The sequence below is a fragment of the Gracilinanus agilis genome, chromosome 5 (assembly GCF_016433145.1).
Source record: "Gracilinanus agilis isolate LMUSP501 chromosome 5, AgileGrace, whole genome shotgun sequence".
NCBI classification, from domain to species: Eukaryota; Metazoa; Chordata; class Mammalia; order Didelphimorphia; family Didelphidae; genus Gracilinanus; species Gracilinanus agilis.
Window position 1 is genome coordinate 272,360,413 of NC_058134.1, and position 23,049 is coordinate 272,383,461.

Below are 23,049 nucleotides of genomic sequence, written 5' to 3' on the forward strand. Positions count from 1 at the left end.
GGGGGGGGGGGTTGAAGGGGAAAGGAGGAGCATGAATCATGTAACCATGTTAAAAATGAATATTAATAAATGTAAAAAAAAAATTCTTTAAAAAAAAAAATTAAAATGTTAAATATGTTTTTTTGTAAAGTAGACCCTAATTTTCAGAGATAGAGTAAGAGTAGTATGTCTTCCTTTTCTTGGTTAACTTAACAACTTTTAAAAAGAATTGCAGAGGCAATACTGTATGAATGGAGAACTAATCTGGACTCCAAAAAATCTGAGAACAATCACTTGATTCTTTAAGGCCTAAATTCTCCAAGACCTAAATTGCAGAAGAGTAGTGGGTCTTCATAGATAAGAGAATTTCTACACAGAGCACACCACACAAAAGTCTAGGTAAAAAAAATTTAAAAGCATATGTCTTACTTGCGAATGAGTAATAATATTTTTGTAAATGAAAAGCTTTTGAGAATTAAAGAAACTAAAGATGTAATGGGGGGGAGCCCATATTTGCCCACTTGGCCTGGAATTTCAGTCTCAAACCTCTCCCTTACAACTTCAGCCTGTCTCTTTGCCCTCTCCAAACTGAGTGGCCTTCCTTCCACCTCTATCTTAGTTTTCAGTCATTGGTGCTGCTTCTTTTTGTATGGCCTGCTGCATCAGTTCCATGTAATGAAGTCTTTTGTCCCACTTTTACATTTGGGTTAAGTTTGTCTTTTTTTCCCTTACAAAATTAGTAATCACTACTTAGTTCTACTATGTAGTCCCTGAGATACTTATCTTAAAAAAAAAAAAAAAAATTGTAATCAGTGGCACACAAACCTGACTAGTCTAATGAGGGGGAGTAGATTGCTAAGAAAAGCATATTGTTGATTTTTTTAAAACACACAGGAAATATGCTGATAACTAAACCTAATTTATGAAAAAAGAATATAGCTATACTTACCTGATATTACAGCAGGAATCTAGATTTCATTTAAAACTATTCTTTCAGAACAGACCTTGTTACCAGTCACATTTCTGTTGATATAAAGCCTCCAGTATAAAACTGCATTTTTAGAAATCTTAGCTGTCAGTGAGTCAGTTATATTACATCATATTAGCATAAATTCTTCTTGCTACTAAGCTTACTGCTGTTGAGATGCCTGCTTGTATTTATACTACTGTATCTGGTCTACAGAAGATGACTTCTAGAGAGAGTTTCACTGAAAGATACTTGAAACTATTTACAGCAGGAATCCAGATTTCATTTTAAACTATTCTTTCAAACTTGGAACAGGATGCAGGTCAAAGCATTCCATACTAGCTTTCCCATCAGTGTACTTATGGTTTTATTTGGAGATTTTGGTTTTTCATGAATATGCTCTTACAATAATAACCAATATGGAAGAGGGTTTTACATAATACATGTATGTTCCAGATCAAACACTTTACCATTTCAGAGTGGGAGGACGGAGATAGTTTGGATCTTATAATTTTGGAAAACATACTGAAAATTATTATTACATGCAATTGGGAAAATATCTTTGAATCAATTTTTTAAAATCTATTCTTTCAGAATAAACCTTGTTATAAGTCACTGCTAATTGCACAAATTTAGTACTTGTTGCATATCTAGCAAGACATTAAATAGTTGACAGAACCATACATAACAAGCTAATCTTTCATAAATAAACAATGGGCAAATTGCTGTATGATACTATAAAAAGAGACCACAAAATAGCCCTTAGAATTCAGCAAACTATAATGAAATTGGAAAATAATTACTGACAAAAGCTGTTGCCCATTACAACCTGGACATAATGTTGAACTATAAAAATTGGAATATAGATTTTTTTGAATAGACGTCATCATACCAAATACTCATAAACTCCAAGCAATGAATGTGTAATGAAAAGCTTTCAAAACAGAGACCTAGTAGTGGCATGGGCATTATACCCTCAGAAACTCAGGCAAATTCCTTTGCTCCCTTAGGCCCTTAACTCCCAAACCAAAACATTTGACCTTGAGGATTACCCTCCTTTGATAGCCCATCTCAAATCAAAGGGACAAAGAGACACACATTATTATCTGTCCTCCAAATCAGGAGAACCACCCCCATGCCTTCAGGTAAACCTCCTCCACTCCTTCCTTTGGTGCTTACCATTATAGTCACATACTCACTGTTGTAAAGAGTATAAAATCCCCAGAATTGATGTCCTCGGAGGGACAGCTTTTCCATCCATGCTGTTCCACCTAGGAGGCAGGCTTCCACCTATGCTGCCCTCCTGGCCAGATTCAACATTACCTTCCAAATTAATCAATTTCTCTTTTTATTTTTAAGCTAAGTTTCGGAGTCTTGCATTCTTGCAAAAGGTACCCTTCCCGAACCCCAGGGGTTCACCTCTGCACCCCACAACAGTAGAAAAAATCTAAACCTTGTTGAAAGATGGTGGGGGCCATAGCATCTCTAATGTCCTGTCTGCTTCTCAAGTTGGACAGAGGATGCCTTCAGCAATCTTACATACCTTTATCCAATCACACACACACACACACACACACACACACACACATTCAAATTACTTATCTAACTGTACAATAATCCAAAGAACACTAAATATTAGAACATAGTAGGGGCCTTGTCCCAGGATTATTTTACCTAAATTCCATTAAAATGAGAGAATAAGACATATACACATTGGAATGCATGGGCCTGGAGGATGAAGTGAGGAATTAAATAATCAAGTGCTTATGGCTTAAAAAAATCTTTACATTTCATAGAGATAAATATAGTACAATTAGTAGCCCATTTTACAGAGTGGAATGAAGGTACATAATGACTTGGTTAAAGGCATGCAAATAAGTAACAAAGGAGAAATGAAAAAGATTTTATGGCTCTGTGTCCAATGCTCTGTCCACACACACTTAGCTGACAATGGACAGAAATTACTCAAATTCACTAGAAGTTAAAGCATTTGTCGACAGCATGATGAATGAGACATAAAGATACTGCCATTAAGCAAAACTTTATTTACATTGGGAGATATTAAAGCAGCTCTCTACATGTTACTTTTTTTTTCTTAACCCTACCAAAAATACTAGCTTATCTATTTCAGACCATCAATACACTTAAAACACAGACACACACACAGAGTTACATACTTTATATACTAAAATGTTTACTGACTTCTTATTTCTACATTTCCAAAGGAGGCAAGAGGGAAGTAAGTGCTAAAGAAATAACAATTCTATTTTTAAAACACAATGTTTTTTGTTTGTTTGTTTGTTTGTTTTTTACCATTCTACTGAAGTTATATGGCTTAAAATAAAATAATGGTAAGTGGGACTAGTCATTGAGATTCTGCTCCACTGAGTAAGAACAGCTGAGCAGTGGCAATAAACTATAGCTCATAAACCTGCCGGGGGTAGCTCTCCTTTAGATCTCAATAAAAAAGCAATATATTGAAGGATATTGATAATTGCATTTTAAAAAATCTAGGAGTTAACTTACCAAGGTACTCTGTGGATTTGTAAAGATACAATTATAAAAAGCATCTGAAAAAATAAAGAACTTAAATAACTGGGTGAATACTCAGTGTTCACGGGTAGGTCATGCAAAAAAAAAATGGCTTTTCAAATTAATTTATAATTTTGGTGTTATGTCAAACTACCAAGGAAATACTTTATGGAGATAGCCAAAAATTTTTAAACTATCACTTAGAGGAGAGAAAAGGTCTACAATATTTAAGGTAACAATGAAAAATGAGAAAGTAGGCTTGAAGGAGATATCAAATTATATCATAAAATAGTAACCATCACAACTATTTGGCACTGGTTAGAAAATAAGACTGTAACTACGTGGAACATACTTGTCAATGATGAATGACAATAACCCTACACCATTTTAATAAAGGCAAAACCTTAATTACCTAGCTAAGAAAAAGAACTTTAACAAGAAGTCCTGGGAAAAAACTATAAAATGGTTCAGCAGAAATTAAGTTTAAGCCAAAGTTTTATAGCATGTCCAATAATACTCAAAACAGCTATGTAAATACCTGAATATTAATGGTCATACCATTAAAAAAAATTAGAAGAAAACCAGAACAAGCGATTTTCATGGCCAAGGATTGAATTCTTAGCCAAACCAGATAGAAACAAATAGAAGAGGTGAAATAAATCATTTAAATCACATAAGATGGAGATAAGAGTAGCAGGTACTAACCCCCATTCCTCCAAATAGACCTAGAAAATGTGACAGACAAAATCCAGATGCAAAATCTAAGAAAAGATCAGTCATTTTTCCACAAAAATGTTAGCACCAGGAGAAAGAGAGCTTTGTGAATACTGGACAGGAGTGTCCAGGGGACCAATCCAAAGCAAGGGAGAGGCCTTGAACCTCGGTAAGAAGAATCTACCAATCACTTTCAGGGGGGAAAAAAATCCAAATGAAATTTGCCAGGAACAGTACAGTCAAAATCCTGAGATTCTAGGTCAAAGAAAGTACTGGCAAGCAACCAGAAAGAAAGAATTCAAGTACCTACAATCCAGTCAGAATCACATACAATTTGGTAGCCGTCACTATAAAGGGACAGAAAAGATGAAGAATATAATCTTATAACCAAAAGAAAAACTTACCCAGCAAAAATGGGTATAATCCTATAGGAGGAAAATGGATTTTTCATGAAATAGAGGACTTCTAAAAGTTCTAGACAGTAGCAGACAGAATGTTTCTGGGGAATGTAAGATGTGAAACAAAGTAGAAGTCCTCTGTGAACAGCCCCAATTTTTTTCATTGAAATAGGAGGTAAGGTTCTCAGTTGAGAGGATAGGAGGAAGAAAGAAGACCATTAGGAATTTTGAAGAGGGATGAAAAAGTCTGGAAATGCTACAGCATGTGGGATAATGAAGCCATTAATGAGATGTAAAAGGATTGAGGGTTCCATTGAATATAACAAACTTGTAGTAGAACTAGTAAGCATGGTATTGTGAATTTCTCCAGCTTCCTTTAGCAGTAGCTAAGTATAATAGGCACTGGATAGTGGAAGTAATCCAAAGCTGAGGTCTGGCAGAGCAAGATCTTCAAAGGAGCAAAGGACATTCTAAAAAATAAGTGAGATCAAAGAACGAATCATAGAAGACAACAGCAATGAGACAACATACCAAAATTTGTAGGATATAGCCAAAGCAGCATTTAGGGGAAATTTCTATCTCTAAACACATATCAATAAATTAGAGAAGGAATAGATCAATGAATTAGATATGCAGTTAAAAAGTTAGAAAACGGACAAATTAAACACCAAATTGGAAATCTTGAAAATCATGGTGGAGATCAACAAAATAAGAAAATTATGAAAATTATGAAGAGAATTAATTGCTTGATAAAAGAGGCACAAAAAAATACTGAAGGAAACACCTTAAAAAACAGAACAGCCAAATGGCAAAAGATACGACAGCACACTAAAGAAAATAATTCCTCAAAAATTAAACTGGTCAAGTAGAAGCTAAGGGCTCCATTAAACATCAAAAAAATCCAATAAAACAAAGTCAAAAGAAAAAAAGAAGAAAATGTGAAACATTTTACTGAAAAAAGAACCAGCCTGGAAAGCTAATCCAGAAGAGCTAATTTAAAAATTACTAAACTAACCATTACTAGGTCTGTATCCCAAAGAGGTTTAAAAAAAAGGAGGGGGAGGGGGTAAAGGACCAATTTGCACAAAAATATTTATAGCAGATCTTCTTGTGAGCTAAGAATTGGAAATTGAAGAGATGTCCATCAACCATGGAATAGCTGAACAAATTATGGTATATGACTGTAATGGAATACTATTATGCTATAAGAAATGACAAACAGGATGATTCAGAACAACCTATAAAGACTTACAAGAATTGATGCAGAGTAAAGTAAGCAGAACATTGCACAGAAGCAGCAATATTGTTTGATAAAATGTGAATAATCTAGTATTCTCAGTAATAAGAGTGGATCCAAGAAAATCCCAAAGACTCATGATAAAAAATGTCATCTGCCTCCAGAGAAAGAACTAATGGGAGTTTGAATGCAGACTAAATATACTCTATTTTACTTTCCTCTTTGGTTGTTGTTCAAAGTCTTTCCCACAAAATGACTAATATGGGGAAATGTTTTGCATAATTGCAAAAAAATTTATATCAGATTGCTTCTTCTTTTTTATTTTTTTAAACCCTTACCTTCCATCTTAAAATCAATACTATTGGTTCCAAGGCAGAAAAGTTGTAAGGGCTAGGCAATGAGGGTTAAGTGACTTGCCTAGGGTCACACAGCTAGGAAGTGTCTGAAGCCACATTTGAACCCAGGACTTTCTGTCTCTAGGCCTGGCTCCCAATCCACTGGGCCACCAAACTGCTCCCTACTTACTGTTTTAGGGAAGAGAGTGGAAAGAATTTGGAACTCAAAATAAAAACAAAACAAAAAATATTAAAATTTGGTTTTTACATATAATTGGGGGGAAAACAATATCTAAAATTTTTCTTAAAGAATTATTGGGCTATCTGCAAGCCATGATAAAAAAAAAAACTAGACATCATATTTCAAGAAACTATTAAGAACAACTTCCCTGATATCCTAGATCCAGAGAGTAAAATAGAAATTGAAAGAATACACCAATCATTTTCTGAAAAAGATTCCAAAATGAAAACTTCCAGAAATATTAAAGCCAAATTCCAGAGTTCCCAGGACAATAAAGAAACAATTTAAATATCATAGAGGCACAGTAATGATCACATGAGATTTTAGCAGTTTCCACATAAAAGTTTGAAATATGATATTCCAGAAGACAAGGGAGCTACAATTACAACCAAGAATCACCTATCCAGCTAAAAAGAATATAATTCTTAGGGGAGGTGGTGAGGTTGGGGGAAGAATTTAATGAAACAGAAGACTTACTTTGAAGCATTTCTGATGAAAACACCAAAGTTGGAGTTGAACAGAAAATTTGACATTCAAACAAAAGATTAAAGAGAAACAAAAAGTAATTAATAATATGGGGCTCAATGGAGTGAAACTGTTTACATCCCTACATGGTAAAATACACGTAACTTCTAAGAATTGTATTAAGGCAGTCAGAATGGGTCTACATAGCCAGAGGACACAGATCAAGTTCATTATGTTGGGATGATCTCCCAGAAATGCACTGGGAGAAGGAGGAAGGGAGAAGTAGAATGGGGCAAAATTTCTCCCATAAAGGAGGCACACAAGGAAGAGCTTTTACAACGAAGAGGGAAAAATGGGGGGTGGCAGGCAATGCTTGAACTTTATTCTCATCACATTGGTTCAAAGAGGGAAGAACATAAATACATACTCAGATATAGAAATCTATCTTATCCAATAGGGAAACAGGAGAAAGGAATGAGAGATATGGAGAGGGAGGCGAAAAAGGGATTGTTGGAAGCAAGACAAGCTTTAAAGGAGGGACAAGATAAAAAGAGAAGGACAAGAGGAAAATGGGAAGGATAGAAAAGCAGTTAGTGATTATTTGTGAAAGTGAATGGTGGGGGGGGGGGGCAGCTGGGTAGCTCAGTGAATTGAGAGCCATGCCTAGACAGGAGGTCCTGGGTTCAAATTTGACCTCAGATACATCCCAGCTGGGCAAGTCATTTTACCTCCATTGCTTAGCCCTTACCACTCTTCTGCCTTGGAACTAATCAATATACAGTGTCGACTCCAAGACAGAAGGTAAGGGTTTAAAATAAAAAGAAAGAAATGAATGGGATTAGGGATAATTAGGTGGCAAGGTGAATAGAGAGCCAGGTCAGGAGATGGGAGATCAAATCTGACTTCAGATACTTCCTAGCTGAGTGACCCTGAGCAAGTTGCTTAACCCCAATTGCCTATCCCTTTCTGTTCTTCTCCCTTGGAACCAATACACAGCATCAATTCTAAGACAGAGATAACCCATAGAATGGAAACCAGCATGCAACAATATGTCATGTGCAAAAGACACAGTTGGGACAGAAAGATATACACGGAGTTGAAATGAAGGGCTGCAGCAGTCTATTATGTTTCAGTTGAGGTGAAGAGGACAGGGGTAGCAACCACGATCTCAGACAAAACCAAAACAAAACTAGACATAATTGAAAGAGATAATAAAGGTAACTATATTTTGCTTAAAGGTACCATAGACAATGAAATATAAAAAATTTTACAGCAAGGTTCTCTGATAAAGGCCTCATTTCTAATAGGGGGATTAAGTCAAATTTATAAAAATAAGAGTCATTCCCCAATTGATGAATGGTTAAAGAATATGGACAGGCAATTTTTAAAGAAATCAAAGCTACTTACAGTTGTTAAGAAAAACTTTTCTAAATTACTACTGATTACAATAGAACATAACGGACTTCTCTACTAGCAGCAATGCAAGGATCCAGAGCAAGGCTGGGGGCTTATGAGAAGAAAACTAGCCACATTCAGAAGAAGAACTGTGGGAGGAGAAACACAGAAGAAAAACAACTGTTTGAACACATGGGCTGATGGGGATATTATTGGGAATGGAGACACTAAATGATAACTCTAGTCCAACTATCAATAATATGGAATTAGGTCTTAATCAATGATACATGTAAAACCCAGTGGAATTGTGCGTTGGCTAAGGGGGGGCTAAGAGGATTTGGGGGAGAGGGAAAGAACATGAAATATGTAACTACGGGAAAGTATTCAAAATAAAAATTAAAAAATAAAATAAAATAAATCACTATTAATGACAGAAAGGTAAACTAAAACAACTCTGAGGGATCACCCAACACCTATCAGAAATGACAATTGCCAGGTGGGATAAGGGAAAATAAGTATATTAATGAACCGTTGTTGGAGTAATAAACTGGTCCAACCATTCTGGAAAAAAATTTGGAACTATCTCTGCCCAAAGGACTATAAACCTGTGCTTTCCTTTATACCCTTTGATCCAGCAATAGCACTACTAGAGATCATATCCTAAGAGGTCAAAGAAAAAGGAAATGGACCTATAGGATCAAAAATATGTATAGAAATTCCTTTTATAGTGGCAAAGAATTGGAAATTGAGGGGATGCTTGTCAACTGGAGAATGGCTAAACAAGTTGTGGCATATAAGTGAGGTGGAGTACCACTGTGCTTAAGGGAAATGACAAAGGGGGGGGGGGGGGGGAAGCGGAGGCCCAGAAAAAAAAATGTGGCAAGACCTATAGGAACTGGTGCAAAATAACATAAGAAGAACCAAAAGTACAATGTCATTATTATGATCGCCTGTGAAAGGCCTGGCTACACTGATCAATAAAATAATCTAAGACAATTCCAAAGTACTCATGATAAAGAAAAATGCTATCCACCTCCTGAGAAAGAACTTAGGAACTCTGAGTGCAAACTTCTTTTACATATATGGGAACTAAGGATCAAAGATGTTTTTAGGCTATATTTGAATGTCAACCCAAAAGCATAACAATGGTTTCAACCAGTCTTTGCTTGGAAACATGATTCAATGACTACATACTTTAAAATGCATAATAAAGGTTGTAAGGGTTACAAACTAAAACAGTGAGAAGCTAATTTAGAAGCCATTCAAAAGCAGTCAGAAGAAATGAAGGAAGACAGGGACACAAATGCACTGTTGGTGAAGCTACAATTAGTTCAACCATTCTACAAAATAATTTGAATTAGGATAAAAAAGTGACTAATGTAGCCACACCCTTTGACCCAAAGATCTTGCTATCAAACATATATACCGAAAAGGTGAAAAGCATAAAAATAGTTGGAAACAAGTAGATTCCCATCAAATAGGGAGCAGATGGACAAATGACAACTCATTAATAAACTACACCATAATAAATGACAAATAGGATAAATCAGAGAAACATAGGAAGATTTACTTTAACAGATGAAATATGAAGCAATGAGAACTTGTAAAATAATGAACGATATAAGTGAAAAGAATAAAATTAAATAAAATTAAAATGTTAACAATTTTTAAGTGCACATGAAAAGAATTTTTTAAAAAGTAAATGGAGAAACTAATGAGAAGTACATAGTAGGAACAAGCATTAATTCAGTGGCAATTATATGCCAGGCATTATTAAGTGCTTTACAAATATCCTCATTTGAAAATGGAGTTCAAGTAATTATAATAATAAGTCTAAGGTTGACCCCAGAAAATACATCTTTCCATTTCACTAAGGTAAGATACAGAGCTATTATGGAATGTTGCATACTGAACTTAAGAACAAAAAAATCACCTTTGTTACTTTAAGGGAAGGTTCATTGGGTCAGGGTGAGGGGTACTTAGAAATAAATAGGATATAAAACCAAGAGGCATGAATGAAATTTTTCACAAAGCATGAAAAACATAAAATGGCTCACTAAATTTTCAAAATGTCTATTTACTATTAAAATAAGTGAACATAAAAAAATGAGTATAAGTTTTCTAAAAACAACAAAGAGAAAAAAGGAAAAAAGAGGTGGGAACCTAACATAACATTTTGACTCTAGAAAACTATAAAAAGTGGGTGTTTGGGGGCAGCTGGGTAGCTCAGTGGATTGAGAGCCAGGCCTAGAGACGGGAGGTCCTAGGTTCAAATCTGGCCTCAGACACTTCCCAGCTGTGTGACCCTGGGCAAGTCACTTGACCCCCATTGCCTACCCTTACCACTCTTCTGCCTTGGAGCCAATACACAGTATTGACTCCAAGAAGGAAGGTAAGGGTTTAAAAAAAAAAAAAAAAAAGTGGGTGTTTAACCCTTGATAATTGATACATGGAGACGCTCAGGCTGGCAGCAGCAGTTACAGCCCTGGCAGACATGTGTCAGGACAGTAGCTGCCCCCTTAGGCCTGTGGTATAGAACTCTGAGAAGAAGGCAACCCTTCCAGTTCTTAAAACTACAATTCTATAAATTCATGGTCACTTGCTTGAAAAGAATGTGAGATTTGTATCTCCTAAAAGGTGATACTGTTTCTTTATTGCTATTTCTCCCTGAAGTAGCAAGCACATTTCTTGTTAAATGAAGTAAACATGAAATGCCAAGATGGTTCAGAACATAGCAGTTTGAGGACTGACATTTCATCACAAACTGGTTTTTGTAAACAAGGGAGTTCTCACCACAGATGTTCATATAGTCAACCTCCAGCTTTACTCTACATAGCCAAATTTCTATGAATAACCTATGTATGACAATGAATTTATCCTCCTGTTCCCCTGGGTACACAATTTTGGAATCAATCTTAATTCCTTAATCTCCCTCACTCAAAAGAACCAATATGTTGTCTCCTCCTCTTGTCAATTCTACCTTTCTAGCTTCTTTCCTCTCCTTTTCTCAGTCACTAAATCAATGCAGAACCTCATCACTAAGTCTTCAGGACTATTTGCAGGAGTTTAACAACTGTCCTACCTGTCTCATGGTTTTCCTTTCTCTAATACATCATCCTCATAGCTACCAAGAAATATTCCTAAAATACAGGTCTTACCATGTCACCACTCTTCTGCTTTATAAACTCCAGTGGTTTCCCCCATGGTCTCTAGAACTGAACAAAAATTTCCTCTGAATGGCATTTAAAATCCTTTACAACCTGGCTCTAGCTATCTTTAAGAACCTTATATTTTTCCCTTCAAGACCTCTATGGTCCAATTAAACTGGTTTTCTTACTATTCCTCATTGCAACATTCCATCTCCTTGTCTAGAAAGTCCTTTCTCCTCAGTTTTGCCTCTTAAAATTCCTAATTTTCTTAGAAGCTCAGGCCAAGGGCCCCAAGGGGCTTTTTCAAATGCTTTCAACTAGTTCTGTCTCTTTGTAGCAGGAGCAGTATCTCCTAGAGCCTTGCCACTTTTCCTAGATATTGTTTCCTAGTGCCCTATGCTAAAAAGCTAGATTTTCCTTAAAAGATAGTGAAATAGGAGGAGGAAATAGGGACAGGTAGTAAATAAGAGAACCAAACCTAAAGACAGAAGGTCCTGGGTTCAAATCTGAATTCTGAAACTTCCTAACTAGGTAACCCTGGGCAAGTTACTTAATTACCTCTCCTGCCCTAAGGTTTACTCTAACCAGATATATCACCCAATTCAGAAGCTAGTGGCAGTCCAGAAGCTAATGAACAGTCACAAAGTCATTATACTTTCTTTCTTAATAATTGCCTGGGCTCACCAACTTCCTCTCTACCCCAACACCTGACTTTATACTGGGAGATCTCAAAATACAAAATGACATTCTCTCAAACATTTCTGTGATCTCATCAACTCCCAGGACCAATTCCTTTACTTCATACCAAGGGATAATCAAAGAGACTCTTAACCTCACCATCACTCACCAATGTTCTACTTTACAAGGATCAAAAATTCTGACATTCCTTTATCCTACCATCTTTCCCTATTCCTTGTCTTCACCATGACTGCTAATTTTGCCACCCCTTAGTACTCTCCTAGGCCATTACCCTCTCTCTAGCTTCCCTATTTACCTTATGAAACAATCATATAATCAGTTCAACTCTGTCTTCTACTCTCAAGTCCTTTGTCCCTTGTTTTATTACCACTTGTTCTTTGCCCCAGTACTAGTTATTCCCACCACTTATAAAATCATTGATAGTAATGCTGGAAGGGTCAGTTAGGTGATTCAGTGAATTGAGAGCCAAGCCTAGAAATGGAGGATTCAAATCTGCCTTCAAACATATCCTAGTGCTGTGACCTAGGCAAGTCACTTTAACCCCAACTGCCTAGCTCTTATTCTTCCATCTTAGAAACCAATATACAATATTGATTCTAAGAGAGAATGTAAGAGTTTTTTTAAAATGCTGGATAAAGTCAGGAAATCATCCTGATTGGGTCTACTATAAATTTATGTTATTTCAATTAGGCCCTATCTTTCAGCAAGGGATTCCTTTTACAGCACACTAATTTATTCTTTTAAATCCTATAGCAGCTTCTATAAACTTCTCATTTCCCAAGTCTCCTACATTATTGTCTTCTCTCCAACAAAAATTGTACTTCAGAAGAGGCCATTCTCAGAAAGGGCTTTCATCTCTACTATACATCTCAAAATCATGACAGCGAATTGCATTCTCAAATCAAGAGATAGCTCTTCTCAACAAATCAAATCGGGGCAGCTGGGTAACTCAGTGGATTGAGAGCCAGGCCTAGAGATGGGAGGTCCTAGGTTCAAATCCGGCCTCAGACACTTCCCAGCTGTGTGACCCTGGGCAAGTCACTTGACCCCCATTGCCTACCCTTACCACTCTTCCACCTATGAGTCAATGCACAGAAGTTAAGGGTTTAAAATTAAAAAAAAAAAAAAAATCAAATCCCTCTGCTTCAGCCTTTGCATTCTAATCCTTTGCTGTTCCAGCAAACTGCTCCCAAGAACTCCTCCTTTTAGTCTTTAGTCTCCCTTTATTTTTTGTTCATTCTCTACTGGCTAGGTTGAACAATGGATAGAGTTGTTTTTTGTTTTTGTTTTTGTTTTTGTTTTTATCCTGGGACTCCATTCTAGGAGCATAGGGCCACAACCAGTAGGCAATGGGTCACACAGTCGCTCAGGGGCACCCAGCTGGGAAGTGTCTGAGCCGGGACTTGAACCTAGGCCCGGCTCTCAATCCACTGAGCTAACCCAGCTGCCCCTACTTTAGGTTGCAGTTTCTTTAGCAGATGTAGTTTTTACAGGGTGGGGTTGCTAGCCCCACGCCCAACCCTCCTCCTTTTTCATCCGGGCTAGGGACCGTCCTTGGCCCAGGAGTGGTAAGGGTGGGCAATAGGGGTCAAGTGACTTGCCCAAGGTCACACAGCTGGAAGTGTCCAAGGCCCGACTTGAACCTAGGACCTCCAGTCTCTAGGCCTGGCTCTCAATCCACTGAGCCACCCAGCTGCCCTCCTTTTAGTCTTTAGTCTCCCTTTATTTTTTGTTCATTCTCTACTGGCTAGGTTGAACAATGGATAGAGTAGAGATGCTGATTTAGTACATCTCCTTTACCACCATTAGTAATCAACAGTAACATAACATCTGTAAAAAAACAGAATCCCAACTTTAAGAGAAATACCATTAAGTTCTGTAAAAAAATTAAAAATGCTGAGTACTTAGAACATTAGTCATAGACTATACCAAAAATGTTTTATTTCTCTTTATGTTTATGACTATTTTAAAAGGAATATAACAAAAAAAGGAATATAACAATTAAATTTTATATGCTACTATCTTTTATTTGACTTTTTTTAATCTTTATAATCTGGTGAGCTAGGAAGGTTAGGCATAATTTTCCCTGTTTTATTAGCGAATAAACCTATGTTCAGATTTTCCAAGGCCACAGACCCAGGATTAGGATAAAAGTCTCAACACTACACTACATGTAGTGCTTCATTCACTATTTGCTAAAAAAAACACCTGTAATTTTTACTAAGTTTTTGAAAAGCAGATACCTAATGATCTGCACAGCTGCTATATTTCTGTCACTCAACTCATTAGAGAGAAGAAAACAGGGAAAGTTATTCAACTAGCTCTGACCCACCTTCTCAACTGGATTTCACAAGGTTTCACATGTGCTGTCTACTCTACACAAACCTGACTCCTGTTCCTGCATCCAGCCCTGCCTTCTACCTCTAAGGATTTTCTTACAATATCACTCATGCTTGGAAAGATTTCCTCATTATCTTCACCAGCTGAATCTTCCCTTCCTTCAAGGCCCAAATCAGGTTTCTGTTCCTCTTCTGAGCATTCTGATCTATCTGTACTCAACAGAATACATGCTGCCTGTGCTAGCCTACCCAGTTCACAGACTACCCCCATTAGCTCTCCCACCAGCTGAAGGTATGGAAAGCTTTGAATGTATTCTAGAAACAATCAAAGCCACTAGAGAACTTTTAACAGAAGAGGAACACACTGAACTACGTGTGGTAGAAAAACATGTTTAGTCCCATAGCAATATTAAGGTAAAGTTACAGTTGGGGAAATTAGAGAGGAGGAGAGGCCAGTTAGGAATCTCTTGGGCTGTTTAGAAGTAAGTAAGCAAAGTGATGAGGTCCTGACTTAACAAGTGGTAATGGAAAGGAAAAACCAAATAAGGGGCATGCTCATTTTGAAAGATGTGACAGAACTTGGATAAATTATTAGATCAGGAGTTAAAGGAGCAGTGGATCAATGTTTGTAGAATGAGGTAAAAGAAAAAATGGTGATGAAATAGGGAAGTTAGAAGTGGAAGCTAATTTTCCTAGGAAGTTAATGAGTTTTAGATTTTTGGATTGTTGAATTTGAGGTTATGGTCAGACATCCTAGTGAAGGTAATGATAGGATCCTTGGTCAGTTATGAGTTGGACTAAGTGCCTTGAAGTTCTCTTCTAAATCTGTGATTCTGGTAACCAAATACGGTTCTGCAAAGAAAATATGTACACAGCTTCCCTCTTGATCCTAGACCAAAGGTTCAACTTCTAAATCCCAACATCAGTTTAGCCCCTACCTATGATCTAACTTCTCTACTCCAGGGCCAAATCAGAAAATTGCTCATTGTTAAATTTTCAGTGTATTTATATCTCAAAAATTGGCACATATTATAAACAAGGGCTTGATTTATTGGGTTTTTTGATTGTCTAGACTTTAAAAAGTAAAGAATATGTTAATAAGGATTAAACTAGAATGTGTTATGTATACATATTTTTTAGAGTCCCAATTGTTAAAAATTTACCAGCACACCCCTGGATCCACTATACATTTATGTTCTCTAACCTCAAATGGGCTCACAAAGTTATACAGCCTTTCCTCCATAAGTATTTCTTTACTGACTTCTGCATTGGTAAGCAGCTGGTAAGCTTGGTAAGCCTTCCCCTTCTCTGAAGAGTCAACACTCCCCTCTTATCAGAAGATTTCTGTTACTTAGAATATCAAGACCATCTATTGTGTGCTTGGCTCACCTTCTCTACTTCACGCCAGAAAACTTCAATTCCACCTGCCATTCTCTCCTTTTTTGCCCCAATCTCTGAAGGAAAAGTAGCACTGATGTCACTGCCAGTCCTTCTACTCTTGCCCTTTATTCCAGTCTCTCCAAGAGCCTCTGGGAGCCTGCCTCTTCTCTTCTTCGAACTCTCTTTACTGTTTGTTTTCCAATTATTTCCTTATCTTTTTTTTACTACTTGCAAACACAAAGGACCCCTATCCACCTGGAAAAAAAAATCACTTAACCCTGCCATTCCTGTCAAAATAAGTCATTTTATTCTCCTTTTCCCAAAAATGGTCTATCCTGGTTACATCCAACTTCCTCAGCATCCATTCCCTTCACAACTGGCTTCTGACCTGATAACTACATGGAAACTGCTCTTTCAAGATTACTAAGAATCTTGATGGCTAAATTCAACAGCCTTTTGTCAGTATGGGTTCTATTTAACTTCTCTGTAGCTCTTAACACTAATGACTACTCCTCACCCACTCTTGGTTATTCTAGCTTTCTGTCTTCTGTAACACAGATCTTTCCAGTTTGTCCATTTCTTTGTTCGATCACCATATTTCTTGCACCCCTAAAATGTGAGTATCCCTCTTCCCTCTCTACTCACTCTCCATAGCTACTATAGGTTCAATTATCTCTATGCAGATGGACTACCAGATTGATAGAGTGCAGGACTTGCAGTCAGGAAGAAGGGAGTTCAAATCCACACTCAGATTCTTACTAGCTGTGTGACCCTGGGCAAGTCACAACTAATGTGTTCCTCAGTTTCCTCATCTACAAAATAACACATATTATATATATAATAAAAAATGTAATAAGATTGTACCTATTTCCAATGGTCATTTAGGACCAAATGAGATAATATCTGTAAAGTACTTTTCGAAATTTAAAGCACTATGTTGGGAGCAACTAGGTGGATTGAGAGTCAAGCTTGGAGATGGGAGGTCTCGAGATCAAATCTGATCTCAGATACTTCCTAGCAGTGTGATCCTGAGCAAGTCACTTAACCCCCACTGCCTAGCCCTTACCACTCTTCTGCCTCGGGGAACCAATACATGGTGATTCTATAAAGGAAGGTAAGGGTTTAAAAAAAAAAAAGCACTATGCAAAGTGCTAGTGTGCTGTGGGTTGGGTTTTATTTTTAAATAGAGATTACTAGAGATAAGAAAACTGAGTCTCATATCCAGCCCAAATTTCTGTCACCAAATGCCTGTTAAGTATCTCTATCAGGGTGTCCCCACAGGCATTCCAAACTCAACAGGTCCAAAATGGAATTCCTTATCTTTCCCCTAAATATATACTCTTGCTTTCTAACCATCTTATTTTTGTTAGTGTAACAGAGTCTTTCTAGTCTCCCAGGTTTACAACTTTGAAGCCTCCTCTAGTTCCTTCCCTATATACATACAATCACCATCCTTCAGGCTTCTCTTCACTCATCCAATCAGAATCCTAATTCTAGGCCTCATCTCCTTTTGCCTGGACCATTGCAAGAGCCTAAATGGTTGAGGTCTCCTAGCCTCCAGTCTTTACATTCTCCTATTCATTAGCATTGCTATCCAATGCCCAATAAAAATTCCTAAAACACTCTTCTGTCCATATAATGCCTTTGCTCAAAAATTTTCAGGCCCTCTCTCTCCTGCCCCTAGGATAAAATAAAAAGTTCTCAGTGAGGGGCAGCTGGGTAGCTCAGTGGATTGAGAGCCAGGCCTAGAGACAGGAGGTCCTAAGTTCAAATCTGGCCTCAGACACTTCCCAGCTGTGTGACCCTGGGCAAGTCACTTGACCCCCATTGCCTACCCTTACCACTCTTCTGCCTTGGAGCCAATACACAGTATTGACTCCAAGAAGGAAGGTAAGGGTTTAAAAAAAAAAAAAGTTCTCAGTGATATTACACTTGGCACTTCCCCAATTTGCGCCCATCCACATTTCCAGATATTTTATATTATTCCTATTTAATCACTCCAGGCAAATTAGTCAAAGCCATCATCTAAGCCTTTTTCACCTGGAATGGAATCTCTCCTCACCTCTGCCCTAGACTCCTTCAAAGCTCAGGTCAAGTGCTACCTCTAATATGAGGCTTTTCCTGATTACCCTGACCCTTACTCCCTAGTGCTTTCTCCCTTTCAAATTATCTTGTACTTTCTTATCTATGAACATGGTATAACAACCTAGTCGAATTTGATGTCCAAGACTGGGGTTTATTTTTTAATTTTGTATTGCCTAGTGCCTGGGTATCATGTTTTACAAAGAGTAAGAAACAGTGTTTACAGTTATTGAACCAAATTCCAAAATACAACAGTAGTCAATTGCTGTTGACAGTTTTAGGACCAACATTCAAATGTATCTAAGTCAAGCACTGTTTGGACTCTCAACTTTCTGGGCAGTGAAAAAAGAGTGAAGGATTGAATATCAAAGGACTTAGGTTTGACTCCTAGCTACACCACTTTCCTACCTGTGTAACCCTGAACCAACCTTCTTGACCTGTAAAAGGAACAAACTCATAACCTCCCGGTCCCCTCCAAGGAAAATATCTATGATCCTACAACCCAATATGGGGTTTGCTAGCCATTTTTCTGGGAAATGTACCCCATATTCCCAAAAAAGCCTCACTTCTGCTAAAGAGGCCTAAATGATGCTCTCAAATACTTAGAATGAGCATAAATTACATTTCTGTAACTGTTTAGTGTAACCAAGGGCCAAGAAATCTCAAAACAAATGTCTAACTATTTATCAACAGCACTCATAAGGAGGGGGTGCATTTTGACTCTGGGAACTCTTCTGTGGGTGTGCTGTTTCTATTCTCCAGCAAAGTACCATTTTCCATGTTTTAACAGTTTAAAGAGTACTGATAGGGGACCTCTGGGTAGCTCAGTGGATTGAGAACCAGGCCTACAGAGGGAAGGTCCTAGGTTCAAATCTGACCTCAGACACTTCCTAGCTGTGTGACCCTGGGCAAGTCACTTAACCCCCATTGCCTAGCCCTTATCACTCTTCTGTCTAGGAGCCAAGGGCATTGGCTCCAAGATGGAAGGTAAGGGTTAAAAAAATAAATAAAGAGTACAGATATCTCAATATGAGAGGAAGTTTTCCCACTAAACAAGAAGTCCATAAGGTAAAAAAGACTTGCCAATTATTTTTTAAATTCTATTATGAAATTTCATGGCAGAATGCAGAATTTGAGCTGGAAAGGTCCTTTAGGTCATATAGTACAACTCCTCATCTCCAGGGCAAGAAAACAGGTCCAGAGAAGTGCCCTGACTTACCCAGGAAGCAAAAAGCATTACATGAATTTAAATTCTGAGCTTTTGACTCCAGACTCATTGCCCTTTGGGGCTTTTCGATTTATAATAGTGACTTTCTGCTCTTTTTCACTAGTGTTTCTGACTTCCTGCATAACCTTCTCGTAGCAAATGTTTCAGACCCAAACAGATAAACTATTCTGATGATGGGGAGGCTGTTCGAAAAACCGCTTGCAGTTCACCACTTCAAACCTTGTTTTTGATCCCAAAGTGTCACCTAAAGTAAAATGACAACTGCAGTAAATGGTGTGGTCAGAGACTAGGGCTGGATGTGCGATTTCACTGGCGTAGGGAACTCCTAATGGAGGAAATACCCCCAACCAAGGCAGATCATCAGCACCTTCCTCGAAAACGTACTTCTGTGACTGCCCGCAGAGCGCAGAGACGTTAAGTCACACAGACCACCAGAAGCCCGGGCCAAGGTCAATACATTTCCTCTCACTCCCCCCATTGTCCCCGTCAAACAGAGCACGAGAGACCCGGATCGCCCCCACCTCTGCAAGAAGAAATGGGCCTTCGCCACCCAGGCATACTTACTGTTGAGTGTCCCGTCCTCAGACACTCCAGTGCCTCTCATGCCGAGATAGGTGAGTCCAAGTATCAGGAAAAATAAGCAGGCAGCAGTCAAAAGAAACATGGACAGGTAGTGGGCACTGAAGCCCCCCGTGGTGGACACCTCCTCGCGTTTGAACTGCTGGAGTAGCTCCTCCTCGGGCTCGGAAAGCTTCTGCTTGCTGTAGGCGGTTTTCAGGTAGGTGTGATTAGAGCCCGTGTGATTGGAGTGATTGATCCTGAGTTGGGGGGAGGAGGTGGCGCCCATCAGAGGGCCGTGCGGGAGGCTGTTGGCGTAAACCCTGGGGGCGTCTAGGTGAAATCCCCCCGCCCCAATGTGGTTGTTGGTTGGGCGATCCAGGCTCAGATCCCCGTCGGGGAGGGGCTGCTTCTTGGAGTTGAGGCGGTATCTGGTGACGGGACTGCAGTCCAGGGGATCTCCGGCCCCTCCGTCCTCTGGTCCTCGCCTCCGGTCTAGACTGCTGGCGGCGGCCCGGTCATTGCCGAGGCCGCCGCCTGCTGCCGCCGCAGCAGCAGCCACCGCGGCAGGGGCTTTGGTGAGGCCCCGCCTGGGCCGAGCGCGGAGCAGTGAGTCGTCCCTGAAGAGCGGCCGGGCGGCGGCCACGTCGTCCTGCTCCTCCTCCTCCTCCGAGTCCGAGTAGTTCTCCCGGCAGATGAAGGGGAGGAGCCGGCTGCCGTTCACAGGCCGGCCGGTCCAGCGCAGCTCCTCACCCTCCGGGTCCCTCTCGCCGCCGCTGCCGCCGTTGTCTGCTCCTTCTTCCGCGTCCTCTGGCGCGCCCTCCCTCCCGGACGACCCGAGGGGATCCGGGGCGGACGCAGGTCTCCGGGCCCCCCACCATGCGTGCGGCTTCCTCCTCTCGGCGGGCTGGCCGGGGCCCCCTTCACTGTCGGCTGGGGGCGCGGGCTTCACTCCGCCGCGGGACTGCAAGGCGGCCCGCTCTTTCCTGCCGCCGCTGGCCTGATCCCTGGGGCTGGCCTCGGCGTCTGACTCGTCCGAACTGAAACCCAGCAGCACCTTGCTACCGCCGCTGCCACTGGCGGCGGGGGCTGCAGTGGCCCCAGCGGCTCCGGGCGGGTTATCAGGGGCTGAGGCCGAGCCGCGGCCAAGCGCCCCCGAGGTCCGCAGGTACGAGAGATCGCCCGAGAGCGGTCGGCCCCCCATACTGGCGGCGGCCGTGGCCGCCCCCGCCCCCGGAGGCGCCCCCACGGCCGCCGCGTTATTGTTGTAGCTGTTCCGCGTCTTGGCGCTGCGGCCCCCGGTGCGGTGCTGCTGCTGTTGCTGCTGCTGCTGCTGTTGCTGCTGCTGCTGCTGCTCTTCCTCGCGAAGCTTCTTCAGTTTCTTCAGGTAGACAGGCCGGGTGCTCTCCGTCACCGGGCCGGGAGACAGGCCGTAACGGCGGAGCTGAGAGAAAAGCTCCTCATCTGAAAGCTGCTGAGCCGCCGAAGCCGCCGCCGCAGCCGCCATTTTCTCTCCTGGGTGTTTTACAAGCTCCGCGCTACCGGAAGTGACGCGCCCACCCTAGACCCTGAACTAGACCCGTCGGCGTTGGCCTTCCCGAGCCAGCGGCGCCTGGGCCAATGGGAGGCGTGGGAAGGACTCACCTGAGCGGGAAGGGTCCACGTAAGGTACGGCAGCGGTGGCGGCGGCTGGGCGTCAGCAGGGGGTTGGAGGGGGCGGGAGCTCTGAGTGCATTCTCGGGGGAGGGGGCTTACCCACCCTCCTAGCCTGGGGGGAGGGAAGGCTGGCCGGCGCCGAGCGTGCGTGGGCTCCTCGCGCCCAGCCTCTGGCAGCGCCTTCTTGGGGCACCTTGACCGCTGCTTCCCTCGCCGGCTCAGGCCACCGAGAGAGGGGAGGATGGAGAGGGTCCGCCCAGCGTCCGGCTCCCTTTGTCTCTCCTTCCCCTAGTCTGGGGAAGCTCCCGTCCCACTCTCCCCTCCTTAGCTTTCTGCTTGCTTTCTTCTTTAATCCATAAAAAACCTACTTCCCTAGTGGGGCCTTTATTCTGGAGGAGGGGGAAAGAGGAGGAGGAGGAGGAAAAAGGAAGACTGTTGGGTTTCTGGACCGTTGGAGGGGTCCAGGGCTAACATGCTTTTTGTAGAGTCATGGCTGCCAGGCCCCTAACCTGGTGTAAGAAACACGATTTCCTGTACTCCACAACCCCCCACTTTTGAACTCTGGTCACTCCAGGCCCGTGGTGTTCAGCCGTATTTATTTTTGAAAGGCAACCGAATTAAATGAGTCTGGTTTGGAGACTCTAAGAGGCTCTGGACTATTTCGAGATCACTATTTTGAGATATTTGAGATCATCAGGAGGGGATCACAAAACCATTTTTGGTTATTTATTCCTCTAGGACCAGGTGTACAGGTTTGAACGTTTTGAATGAATTTCTGGGAGTAGAGAAGCCATAAACCTGATGTTAAATTTTCCCTCCCATAGTCTTGGCATTCAAGGCCCTTTCTGAAGATGGCAGACCATTGTTCCACTCTGAGAACATTCTGCAATTTCAGGTTTCCCTGAAAACCACAAATACTGTAGTTGCTTTTTCAACCCCTTGAAAACTACAAGAGAATACTTAGATCTGGGCTTCTGCCAAAGAGTATTTTCTCAGAGAACACACTTGAATACCATTTCATCCTGTCCCTGAGCATTTAAATCTGAGACTTTGGAACTAGAAATGTATTATTTTTGCATAGTGAGGGGGAAATGGTTACAAACTTGCCACCTATACAATTTTTGTTTAGTCATGTCTTGACTCTTCTGTGACCCCAAGAGCTATAGCACACTAGGTCCTTCTGTTCTACATTATCTCTGGAAGCTCACGTTCATTTTCCTCTACCTGCCCTTTTTCCTTTTGTCTTCAATTGTTCCCAACATCAGTGTTGTTTCCAGTGAGTTGTGTCTTCTCATTGAGGCTAAAGTATTTCAGCTTAAGTATTTATCCTTCCTAAGAATGGTCTGAATTAATTTCCTTAAGCATTAGCTGATTTATCTCCATGCTTTTCAAGGGTCTCCTAAAAGGCTTCTCCAGCCTCACATTTCAAAAGGTAGATTCTGCAGAGCTCAGCCATACATTGCTACTGAAAAAAATCATAGTTTTGACTATAAGAATTGTGTTTGGCAAAGTGATGTCTCTACTTTTTGGTATGCTGTCCAGATTCACCATAGCTTTCCTTCCAAGGACCAAACATCTTTTAATTTCATAGCTACAGTGGCCATCTGTAGTGATCTTTGAGTCCAAAGTTATAAAATCGGATATTTCTTCTCCCTCTATTTGCTGGCAACTGATAGGACCAGCTTGGTTGGTTGG

General features: G+C 40.5%; 1 protein-coding gene across 2 annotated transcripts in view; it reads right to left on the reverse strand.

Moving 5' to 3' along the window:
• Positions 1-21,256, reverse strand: part of LEMD3 (LEM domain containing 3) — an 80,046-nt gene extending 58,790 nt beyond the window's left edge. The window contains exon 1 of one of the 2 annotated variants that reach the window (XM_044678780.1): positions 19,705-21,256. In XM_044678780.1, coding sequence (XP_044534715.1) covers positions 19,705-21,205 — 1,501 coding nt within the window. In that variant the 5' untranslated portion in view covers positions 21,206-21,256. Of the gene's footprint in view, positions 1-19,700 lie in introns of both variants that reach the window. The other variant, XM_044678781.1, reaches the window with a different exon arrangement.
• Between the last annotated feature and the right edge of the window lie 1,793 nt (positions 21,257-23,049).